This window comes from Haliotis cracherodii, unplaced genomic scaffold (genome assembly GCF_022045235.1).
Source record: "Haliotis cracherodii isolate W230 unplaced genomic scaffold, xgHalCrac1.p SCAF_13, whole genome shotgun sequence".
Taxonomy (NCBI): domain Eukaryota; kingdom Metazoa; phylum Mollusca; class Gastropoda; order Lepetellida; family Haliotidae; genus Haliotis; species Haliotis cracherodii.
In genome coordinates, this window is record NW_027266268.1 from 5,285,634 (window position 1) to 5,298,261 (window position 12,628).

Genomic DNA, 12,628 nt, shown 5'->3' on the forward strand with positions numbered 1-12,628 from the left:
CCTGTCAAAATGGGACGTCTGGTGGGTCATCTGGCGACAATCCCTGCACATCTGAGGCGACGATGTACGGTTTGTGAAGATATTCGTCGAAGACCAGGGATGCTTCTTGCAGTCACTGTTGCTGGCTGGAATCGATTTTGCAGGTGTGTTGTTCGAATCCAGTTGTCTTGTCGATTATTAGTTACGCGTGGTCTGCCACTCCGAGGATGGTCTCTGACAGCATTAGTATGTTGCCAACGTTGCCATAAACCCCAAATGGTGTTTCTGTGGACGTTAAATTGTCTTGCAACATCACGTTGATTCGACCCTGCTTCAAGCATACCAATGGCTCGCAGACGCTCATTTTTGGACAGGCGTGGCATTTCTTAATGTTGAATAATTGCGTAATTTTGTTGTTTTTCTGAGGGGTTGTTGTCAGCACGATGCTAAACAATGCATATGGAATCCCGTTAACGCACATGTTTTAATACCCATTCTTGGGTAGTGAAATGCATGGAGCTTGCATAAAGTCAACTTTTGCATGGAATGCATGCTTTTCTGTAGCAGTAGCGTTTTTGTGACTTGATACCATACATGTACTACAATATTGAAAACCAAACTTTACTTGTTTGAAAAATACACTAAAATATTGGTTTCACAGGAACGTTTGTTGTTAGGTATATCATGGGGGCCATGGGTGGCCTAGTCGTCTAAGGCGCAGCTATTCACTGTGCAGAGTTGCGTCCCTTGGGCACGCCAGAAACCTATGATTGTGGGTTCGAATCTCGATACGCCCCGATTATGTTTCTAGGTTTGTCAGCACCATACCCGTGCTTGTGGGTTTCACCGAAGTGGTAAACGCCTGAGACCTGCATCACTTGGGGCTTTCCTCCCAGATTAAGTTGACATGCCTATGTAACTGGAATACTGTTAAACTCGGCGTTAAACACAACTCACTCACTTAATGTATTATGGGCTGGTGATCTTTTACAGATTAAATTGTCTATCTCTATGTGTGTCTGTGTGTGTCTGTATGTGTGTCTGTGTGTGTCCGTCTGTCTATAACCACCAGAATGTATGCTTTAATCTCGACCCTGTTTCATCTAATGTTGACCTACATAACACAAGGCACAAAGGTCGGTAATCTTTATCCAAGCTCAACTACAGTGGCAGTGAAAATCTAAACCTGTCCGGAAAACATACAAAGGTTTGGAGTTGCGTCGTAATCTCGTCAGCAGTAATCTTTATCAGCCTCTGGTGTCATGCCCTCAGACATATGTGGGATTGGTCTTCAGACGCTTATCGTTTGAGTTTTTAATCATTGTAACGTATTCGTGAGAGAGGACATGTAACCATTATGTAACATATCCACTAAGAGCGAGTGAGTGAGTTGGGTTTAACGCCGCTTTTAACAGTATTCCAGTTATATCGCGGCGTGTCAGCTTAATGTGGGAGGAACGCCCGAAGTGATGCAGGTCTCAGACGTTTACCACTTCGGTGAAACCCACAAGCACGGGTATGGTGCTGACAAACCTAGAAACATAGTCAGGGCGAACCGGGATTCGAACCCACAATCATAGGTTTCTGGCGTGCCTAAGGGACGCAACTCTGCACAGCGAATCGCTGCGCCTCAGACGACTGGGCCACCCATGCCCCCATATCCACTAAGAGTGTCAGAAATAAATATTTAATTTATATATGCAAACAAGTATAACCCTTCAAAGTACTCATAACAAAAATTAAGAAATTAATCGTTCATGATCTTAAAAATGTCCTGTACACTGCTAATCATGCCACATACCTAAACAAAGTAACAAAACGAAGAAGACAGAGTCACTCATTGCCCCGCCATCCTTGCAAGCTTACAGCTATAATTAACTAACCTAAGATTTCTGTAAAAACGACGGACATTAGTCCTTTCTTAACAGATTGGTAAGGAAAACAATGAAAGGTTTGGCACCAAAAACAAACCGTACGTGTTTATGAAGTTGTTGCAAAGATATTTTTTTCAAATTCACAGACCATCGACATGCACCAGTTCAGCCCTTGCCTGAAGTACATGCAGAGTTTCGTTAAGATATGTTAAACGTTTATAAGGTTTGTTCTTGAAACGAACCTTACTCTTATTTGTGCAAATACAGAAAAGAAAAAAACAAGGGTCATAACTATTATTAAACTTGATAACATATTCATCACCTTCTGATTTATTAAAAATGTCATGCATCGTGTTTTCTAGGAAATATTGTCCCCACTAGCGTTACCGTGCACCAATATGAATAGCTCAACAAGGGCCATAACTCTTGATATAATAAAAAATATATTTTCGATTCTGGTTTTTGAACTCGACCCACTGTGTGTGCTGTATTGCTCTGAGATTGAATTATTAAAATATCCACATCCATCTTTTGGTTGACCTTTGTACTACCACATATTAAGCAAATTTGTTAAAATGAAAAAAAAACCACATTAATAAATGTAACAATCAATACCCAAAGTATAAAAACTTGTACATAAAATACAATTCAAATTGCAATCTCGACATGATTTGACATAACATCTTCAATACCTATTCCTTCCATAGCTCACAACCAGGCACATATCATATCATATCATATTTACACATTACAAAAGCATAAGCTATATACATATATACACATTAACACCTTTCCGTGTGTTAAAAGACAAAGTATTCTCATTTCCATTTAAGACAAAACGCTTTGACAGCTGGCAATAACAAATGAAATTAACTGTTGTCGGAGATAATCGTCCAATGGAGCATTTCGTCGGATTCATCTTAAATATTATCAATATCATTAAAGAATACCCTATCACTGACATTCAGTGATTTACATGTCTACCTATTTCTATTTTCAGATGGTCCAAAAGCACAGACAAAACACACAATCGAAGACAATCGTGAAGAATGGACAGTGGGCATTGTTCCCGTGGGTTTGGTTTCTTTAGAATTGGTAATTGGTCTCAACTTCCAAATACCAGCTTGTCTGTCGCGATTCATACGAAACATTTTTTTGCTCACTGCGGCGTTAAGCACCTCTTATCAAAGATCAGGAACGCTGCCTGTGATATATTTAGCTCTCGCTCTCGTAGCGACCTTACACAAACCTGTCTGTCTGTGTGACTGGTAAGTACAGATTATAATATTCTTTGCATTAGAAACTGACCATTTGATATTAATTTATTTGAAAAGCATTATATGTTTCTGATAATACTGGAAAGCATAATTCTATCATGAATAAATTTTGGAAAATACTCGATTTTGATTGGTCAATAGGATATGTCAAATAACAATAACCCCCCTCTAATTGAAACAGCCGATTTAACGGCCGCATCACCACGGAAGCTAATATATTAAGAATAGTACGTTTTTCACCGCGCTAAATTCAACATTTGAAACCTCACGGTGCGCGTTCGGTTCCAAATCAGTTTAGTGCGGTTAAACCTACAGGTAACCTAGCTCTACATTGAAAACACAGTATGTTTATCTCCTAATTCACTTAATTCACCTAATTTAACGCGACTGTAAAGGTGAAATGAACCTCAACCCTCCCACGTGCAGGTTGCAAGCCCAGTCAGTTCATCTCGTCTAAAACTGCCATTTACAATATTCATGTTTCTTTTTTACACAATGCTAGCACTTTAGTTTCATGGCATTTACGTGATCATTATTCAAAGATGTGTTAGCTGAATACATCACCGAGCATATTACTAGACAAGTTATTGTGTTTAATATCATAATAGTCAATTCATCAAACTCAGATCAAACCTGAAATAACAGAAAGTATGTATAGGTCAAGGAATAGATGCAGTATGTTTACACAAGCGAGTGCAATGTCGACCGTTTCGCACATAGGTTAGGACTGACGACTGTGATAACATGCAGAAATATTATTAAGAATATTACTTTTATCTTTGTGCAAAAATTGTGGCTTTTAACCACATCAATACAGTGAAGTAGCGATAGTTCCCTTACATCATTGTATCAAAACAAGACCCACTCTTTTCGAAGTCACATAAAGCGAACAGAGATTTGCATATCATGCATGCTATTTGTGACGAGTTTCACAACCTCTCCAAAATCAGCTTTTAATCAGTTGAAATCTGTGTACATATCTTCGCGTTTGTAAATGTGGCCTAACCCTTTTAAAGGCATGTCTCCAGGAATATTGTGAAGTCAAGAATATGTGCTTTTTATTGTAATTGTACATCACATCCAAAAGAATTAACTTGTACTTGCCGTAAGGATCTGTGTGTACTACGTGTAAAATCTGTTCTGATACCACCGTTAATGGTTTCATGAGAATAAAGAATCCAACACGTTTGCAAAGCATGTAGATACAATTATGTTGAAGATGGGTACCATTTTATTCTAAAATGCAAATGCTACCAGATTCTGAGGGCAGAATTTATAGCAAGAAAATATTATGAATTTCCAACAAGGCAAAAGTTCAACATTTAATATCATCTGTCCATCGAGCAACTGTACAAAGTATATCTTTGTTTATTGTTAAAGCCATGTAGCTTAGACAATCCCTGTTAAATACATAAATGTGATCCTCGAACTTCCACTGTACATTTTCCGCTTGTACATTTGTGCCTACAATACACTTGAATGAAGAACCTACAGGTCAATCAATCTCATGTTTTTACAGGTCAAGAAAGATGCGTGTGTTTCTTGTCCTGGTTTTGACCTCGGTGTTGGCTGACGCCCAAACGATGACGTCCCCCAGTATTCATGGGTTGAGTATTGTTTCTTCAGATACCTTTCAGTTGAATAGCCCCTATGGGCCCGGGGTAGAATGTTTCCCAAACACCCCCTTGCAAGCCGTTACTAAATTGGAGACCCCGAGTATTCCAGGTTAGAATTGGTTCCTACCAACTCATGTTGGTCGCAAGAGGCGACTTAATGGATCGAGTGGTGACTTTGTTGATTTGTTGACTCGGTGACTTTGTTGATTGCAAGTCATCGTATCCAGACGCCGTGAATCGTTGCTCCTAATATCAATCACAGGGTTGTCGATTTGTATAGGCCGCTTACATATAGCTGGAATATTGTCGACTACAAAAGAATCAATATAGCAAGTCGATAAACCGAAAATTAACAACATTCAAATTAAACAAATTAAATAATAAATATTTCTTACTTACACGAAGAGTAGATGAATACAGATACGCATTAACGCAGTTAAAAGCATCACTGAGGTCTTCAATGTGGTAACCTTGATCAAACAACGCATGATGCTCTTTGAAATTTTCGAAGAAAGAACATGCTTGATTGTACCTTACCATTATTGGTTGGTTGGTTTGTTGTTTAACGCCGCACTCAGCAATATTCCAGCTATATGACGGCGGTCTGAAAATAATCGAGTCTGGACCAGACAATCCAGTGATTAATATCATGAGCATCGATCCACGCAATTGGGATCGATGACATGCATCAACCAAGTCAGCGAGACTGACCACCCGATCCCGTTAGTCGCCTTTAACGACATGCATAGTCACCTTTTATTGCAAGCATGGGTTGCTGAAGACCTATAATTGTACCCCGGAATCTTCACGGGTCCTTTACCTTTGTTAAGTGTTGACACAACGCTCAGCTGCTGGCATGTTGCTGGGCGTAAAGGGAAAGATGAAGTCATCCATCCCTCTTATACATGCAGTCATGCAATCTTGTGGAGAGAAGTTTGTTTTTCTGAATCTTTATGCATAGATTTTAGGATTGAAGTAACTATTGTATTTGTTGACGTTCATCAGCTGATGAAGACGTGAGCAGATTGCATGATGCAGTTCACCACGGAACGGGACACAGCATCACATCACACCCGGAGACATCTACCCGAGGCAAGGGAGTTAACTGACTGTAAAAGTCCAGATTCAAGCCTTGGCGAACTAGGCTGGAATTATAGAGTAATATCTTGGCTGGACGAACGAGGCTATGCATAGAAACGAAATCAGCATCCGGTTCGTAAACTGCCGTATAGATTTCGGTCGACGGCAGGATTTGCAAAGCATGTGTATTGTCAACTTAGGGTCAGCAGACACTTTTCAAATCTTTCCATGTTTTTAATCAAGGTACTCACGTGATTTGGTGTCTTCGCGAAGTATTTCGTTTGTCGATCATTTTCGCCTGGGCGCCGCCATTTTGTTTGAAGCAAATGCAAATGATATGAGAAGTGGAATAACTCGAAAACTCTGCTGGTGGCGCTACGGTCGAGCCCTGAAATTCAGTCTAGTTTCGCAATAGTTGAAACTGGACTTTTACAGTCAGTTAACTTCCTGGCCTCGGGAAAATAATTGGAGACGGCCTAGAGTCGTTTGAAATGTATAGATTTAACTTAAAATCAAATATAACCGACACGCCGCTTTAGTTTTTACATGCATCCAAGAACAAAAAGACAAATGTTGATATATAATACCAAGTGTCAATGATGTATGTTCAGAATCGTTCAAGATAGGAGCCTAAACGTAAATAGATTTCTATGGTCCGTTTCTACTTGCGTTGTCCACCAGCAGTATGCACAACACTGGATCACACAACTGAACTCGGTAGTCCATAGCGGGTAAACACAAACCCACTTCACCTGAAAACTATACACAAAGGTCACGTACTAGCTTTTAAAATTCATATAGCCTATACCACCGGGTCCATCCGACAACACTCTTTATGGGTCTTGCATCAACAGAAAGACAACAAATGGGGGTTATTCGTATATTTATAAGACGCTTCCTTCGGTTAATACATCTGAAACCAAATTTAACCGTCAGCCTTACTTTCAGTATGCATGCCAAAACAAAAAATGTCCAACATGCTATGTTGATATTATGATATAAAACCAGGTTTCAATGTTTTCTATACAGAACCGTTGAAAATACGAGTTTAAAAGTAAGTTTCTGAAGTGTCTACAATCTCTGTCTCACCACAGCATGACATGTCAGATCATGTCAGATCACAGCTTGGTGTCTGTTGATTGAGTGAGTATGGTTTTACGCCGCTTTTAGCAACATTCCAGCAATATCACGGCGGGGGACACCAGAAATGGGCTTCACACATTGTACCCATGTGGGGAATCGAACCCGGGTCTTCGGCGTGACGAGCAACGCTTTAACCACTAGACTACCCGACCGCCCGTGGTGTATGTTGCACATATGGGAATCATACATTGGATTTGTGAATGCATTTGAATATTGACAGACATCTGCAGGTAAAAGTGCCAAGCCTGAAAGTTATTGAATGGTCTGCTAAGGAACAATAGATTAAAAGAGATCGTTGTTTTACGTGAATTATGTTTTCTTTCTGGAGCCTTCGGAGCTATGGAAGACACGGTTGGCCCAGTCGTCTAAGGCGCCGCGATTCGCTGTGCAGAGGTGCGTCCCTTGGGCTCGCCAGAAACCTATGATTGTGGGTTCGAATCCCGGTTCGCCCCGATTATGTTTCTAGTTTTGTCTGCACCATACCAGTGCTCATGGGTTTCATCGGAGTGGTAAACGTTTGAGACCTGCATAACTTTGAGCTTTCCTCCCACATTAAGCTGACACGCCGTGATATAACTGGAATACTGTGAAAAGCGGCGTTGAACCCAACTCACTCACTCAACTATGAGGCTGTAATTAGAGAACATCAACAATCATCTCTATACGGACACATAGTTTCAGGTCGAATGGGACCACTGGTGTCTGAGATACAGGTGGTGAAAGCAGTTAACTTTAAAATGAGAATCTATGTGGACACAGGGCCATGTAGCTTTTAAGTAGTCTGGGAGAAGGAAGAGTTTATCTTCGTTGTCATTAGGTCTATAGTCTAAAGAATTACTGTTCTAGGTTCGCCGTGACATTGACTATCAGTCTAACCTATGCATGACCACAAAATATGGAAGGTTTCGAAGCGTTTGAGCTTATAGTTTGATCTTAGCAATTTTTTGGAGACAAGGACTGAGAAAAATGGTGAAAACATGGCCACAACCTTCAATCCAATATGGCGGCCATACGAAGCCGAAGCGAAATTGTTTGGCATCTGATTCCGCAGCTGCACAAAAATTCTTTAAGCTCTCGGAGTGTTAGTTTCTGAGGTATGAACTATAAAAAATTGAATTTTTTTAATTAAGGTTGAATTATCTGCCCTTAATCCTGAGATTTTTGTGGGCACTGCTTCAGGACTATGGATACCTTGGTGAATTTGTTAAAGACCTTCTGGTTACTTGTTCTTGAGTTATGACTGGTACAAAAAACGGCGGAATAATAAAGGCTATACAGCCAATATTATCACATGCCAGGTTGATGTGGAAGGAAATCCCGATGTGATCCAGCTTTCAAACATCTGCCACTTTTATGAAACGCACGAGCACGCATATGGTGTTGACAAATGTTGATTTTACATATGGCTTGCATCTAAAAATAAACCAAAGACACAGTTAAATGAGTTCAATCATACTGCATAATTCCACATGTCCCGATGTGCTTTAAATTGCATTTGAAATATATATGATATATGGGGAAATGTAAGTGAACCATTACGCAACAAGTTGACAATTGTTTTAGGTATGCCCGTTTGCGCTGAGACGGAACCCGGTCGCAAAAATGGCCATGAGCGGGGCACGAGTCGCTATTCGGCTTGTCCCGGAATAACACGAGTTGGTCGCGAATGCGATTGACGAAGAACTGTTTCATGTTGCAGGTCGAGCCTGATGCACGTCTTTATGATGCAGAGCCACCACGCAGCCTTTGAGCTCCTGGACACCAACGGTGACAACTCTGTCACTCTCGCAGAGTTCGAGAATTACTACGATCAGTATGATCTCCACGGTAAAGTATACTTCATACAGCTGATATGTATATTGTAACTGGGTGTTTACGAATTGAACACAGAGGTTAACCAAGCAATCGCTTAGCAAAGAATAAACTTATGGAATCAGTAAATACTCACACAAGATCAACAAATATTTAATTGATTAAATTTAAACACAGTCTGGGGTTTACAATCACAAAAGGCAATACAATGGGTCAAATAATGATAGCAGCAATAGGTGAGGTGAAATGGGATTTAACGTCGCGTCCAAGATTATTGCACTTATATAGCAACGTGCATGTACGTGTGTGTGTTTGTGTGGCTGCTTGTTTAAGTCCGGACTGATGCCGATTTATAGTGCTAGCTCACTGAGATACAATGCCGCAGTTTAACATGAATACCTCACTAAGACACAGTTTACTGACTCCGAGCCGACAAGTCCTTGTTTTAGCCCCTTAATGTCGAGCGCCAGACAGGGTAACAACAAGTACCATCTTTTAACGTCTCTTGGTATGACGCGGTCGGGGATCGAACTCTGGACCTTCCGCTCTCTGGTCGGACGCTCTACGACTAGACCACGGAGGCAGTCCTTAAGTAGTAGGCCTTTTCATTAATTTATATGCACTCACGAATATTGTCACTGTTGCCGGTCTCTTTGCTTGAATCCATATGTTTGAAGCTGGCAGGAATGTGTTTACAAATGAGTCCCCAATCCGCACTTGGCAATCAGATACGATGCACGTCAGGTCGTAGAAGGCATATCCACTGTCATACATGGAGTCATCTCCCCGAGGCAAGTGAGTTGACTGAATATAAAAGTCCAGTTTCCACCCTTGCCGAACTAGGCTGGTATTATGGAGTTACATTTTGGCTGGAGTAACGAGTCTATATGCATAGTTCAATCCAAATCACGCACCGAAATCGAAATCCGGTTCGTAATGTGTCATGCAGATTTCGGTCGACTGCAGGATTTGCAAAGCATGTGCACCGCTAACTCGTTGTCAACAGATATTTACTAAATCTTTTTATGCTTTTAATCAAGGCGCTCACGTGATTTGATGCACTTCGCGATGTAAGACTCGTTTTATCACAATATGGATCTTGATTATCGATCAGATCGTCTTGACTGGGCGCCATTGTTTTGTTTGAAGCAAATGCAAGTGATACGAGAGGTTGAATCTGATTGGTCAATAGGAGAGGCATAGAAAGGATATAACTCGTAATAGCCACTGGTGGCGCTACGATCGAGCCCAGGAATTCCAGCCTAGTTAGGCAAGGGTGGAAACTGGACTTTTAAAGTCAGTTAACTCTCTTGCCTCGGGAAGATGACATGGAGTTGAACAGGCGACTGACTGAACGTTATGTTTTACAAGGAAGTGATGATTATAGTAAAGCTGACTATTTTTCACCCAGCTAAATTATTTTCTTGATTGTAACTTTGAAATTCTATTTCATTTCAACTATCATGTAATTGGTATTGAAGTAAGAATATAAAAAAAATGTAAGGGGGAAGTTTGGCAAGACAGCACTTGACACCTTTCATTAGCAGTTGAATCATCTGCTACCACAGACACAATCACAAAAGAAGTCTCTTCTACTACAAAAACCACCCATACAACAATAAAGTGAGTTTGTCTGTTGTCACCGCATTCAGCAATTCTCCATCTATATGACGGGGACAAGGACCAGACAATCCACTGGTTGATGTAATGAGCAACGCCCAACGTCTTCTTAAAGTCATCTTCCCGAGGCAAGTGAGTTAACTGACTATAAAAGTCCAGTTTCCACCCTTGCCGAACTAGGCTGGTATTATGGAGTTACTGTTTGGCTGGAGTAACGAGTCTATGCATAGTCCAATCAAAATCGCGCACCAAAATCAAAATCCGGTTCGTAAAGTGTCATGCAGATTTCGGTCGAATGCAGGATTTGCAAAGCATGTGCACCGCTAACTCGTTGTCAACAGATATTTTCTATACCTTTTCATGTTTTTAATCAAGGTGCTCACGTGATTTTATGCACTTCGCGATGTAAGACTTGTTTGATCACAATATAGCTCTTGATTATCGACCAGATCGTCTTGACTGGGCGCCATTGTTTTGTTTGAAGCAAATGCAAGTGATACGAGAGGTTGAATCTGATTGGTCAATAGGAGAGGCATAGAAAGGACATTACTCGTAATAGCCACTGGTGGCGCTACGATCGAGCCCAGGAATTCCAGCCTAGTTAGGCAATGGTGGAAACTGGACTTTTAAAGTCAGTTAACTCTCTTGCCTCGGGAAGATGTCATATAGTTGGAATATGCTTGAGTGGATCACTGAACATCAAACAAACATGGTCGCATCTCTGTATTCCCTCTCCTCTTCGTGTTCGCAAAGGCTATCCAAAAACAAATTCGGTGTTTTTCAGTTTATCGAGTCATGAATAGCTTTGGGTTGCTTGCTTTTGCCAATAATCCAGCTATATGATAGTGGCCTGTCTGGACCAGAAAATTCAGTGGTTGGTATTGTGAACACCAACGCCGTTGACCCATGGCAGGCAATCACCAAGACAGCGAGGCTGACCACCAAGTTGCCTCTTATGACCCAGGATGCTGGGGACCTATTCTTACAAGGGATTCCCACGGGGTTTATACATTTGTGGTTGTCAACCAGGCGATGGCCTTATCACCGAAGCCGAATTCATCCAGACAACCGGCATGAACGCGACGATGGCCCGCAATGAATTCAATTATATTGACGAAGATAAGAATGGTGTCATCACTAGGGCAGACATCACAGACATCTACAAAACATTCGACGTCAACTGTGAGTACATGTAGCATCGTCTCTGCCTTCTATATTGCAAAATTAAGAATTAGGAATTAAGAACTACAAAAGCGGAAACAAAATACAGGTACCAGGTTCTACCGTAGATAATCTTGTTAATCGCTATAATGGTAGTAGTGGCATCAGAAGTAGTAAAACAACAAACCGATAAAACATTACATGGAATATATTGTAAACGAACCCTATTTTACACGCACAAATTGAACCTCAGGAAATAATAAGTTAATGGATTTTAAAAAAATGATGACTGCTTCTGATTGTGTAATGTCCGTGTATTTATGATGTAGATAATAACGCAGTTACCGAGAAGGAGTTTGTCGACCGTTACGGAAAGGTAAGCTCTGGAAAAGTTTTCGAATGGACACAGTCAGATGAGGAATTCGTTTGTCTATTACACATTGAACCTTTTAGAAATCGTTATGAATAATAATGATTCAGATGTGGTCATGTTGATAAGAATTGGACATTTTCCCTCATAATGTTGGCATATTTGGATTTATAACACAGCAAGTTGACATATGAACATATTTGATCACAATTATTTTAAGATTTCTGTAGTTTCAAAGTGTGCTTTTTCCAATTGGGCACAAAGGCCTTTCAAAATCGTTTGTATTTTTCACAAGTTCAACAAAATAACTCCAGTGCTCAGTCCGAACAAGGTGTCAATTATTATTGCCATTATTTGTGTGAACCTATCAGATTTAGATATATTCACTGTTACAGATAATGAGCATTGCTCATCAAGGCATGAACATAGGATGAAGAAGCAGATTCTAATGTATACAAAGTAATGTACTGCGTAAATTTGGATTAAACATGTTCTTTGTTCACTGTCGAAAGACATTGTTTTGTTGGACACATTCCCTTAAAACTGAAAACTTGAGCAAAATAAAGATTGATTATGATGCAGTTGAACTATATCAGAATGCACTGCCAATGGTACAGATTGCTGATGTAAGGACGTATCAGATGGCAGTGCCAATATATGTCAGGTTAGAAGGGTAGACGAAAGGAAGTATCAGAT

The 12,628-nt window shown here is 40.5% G+C and overlaps 1 protein-coding gene across 1 annotated transcript; it reads left to right on the plus strand.

The window, feature by feature from the left end:
* The first annotated feature begins 3,048 nt into the window (after nt 1–3,048).
* On the plus strand, nt 3,049–12,425 carry LOC139458777 (uncharacterized). Its single transcript, XM_071240194.1, has 6 exons — nt 3,049–3,121; nt 4,650–4,736; nt 8,669–8,796; nt 11,431–11,583; nt 11,892–11,938; nt 12,328–12,425. The coding sequence occupies exons 2-6, from the start codon at nt 4,660–4,662 to the stop codon at nt 12,364–12,366; spliced, it is 444 nt and encodes a 147-aa protein (XP_071096295.1). The 5' UTR covers nt 3,049–3,121; nt 4,650–4,659; the 3' UTR covers nt 12,367–12,425.
* The last annotated feature ends 203 nt before the right edge of the window (nt 12,426–12,628 follow it).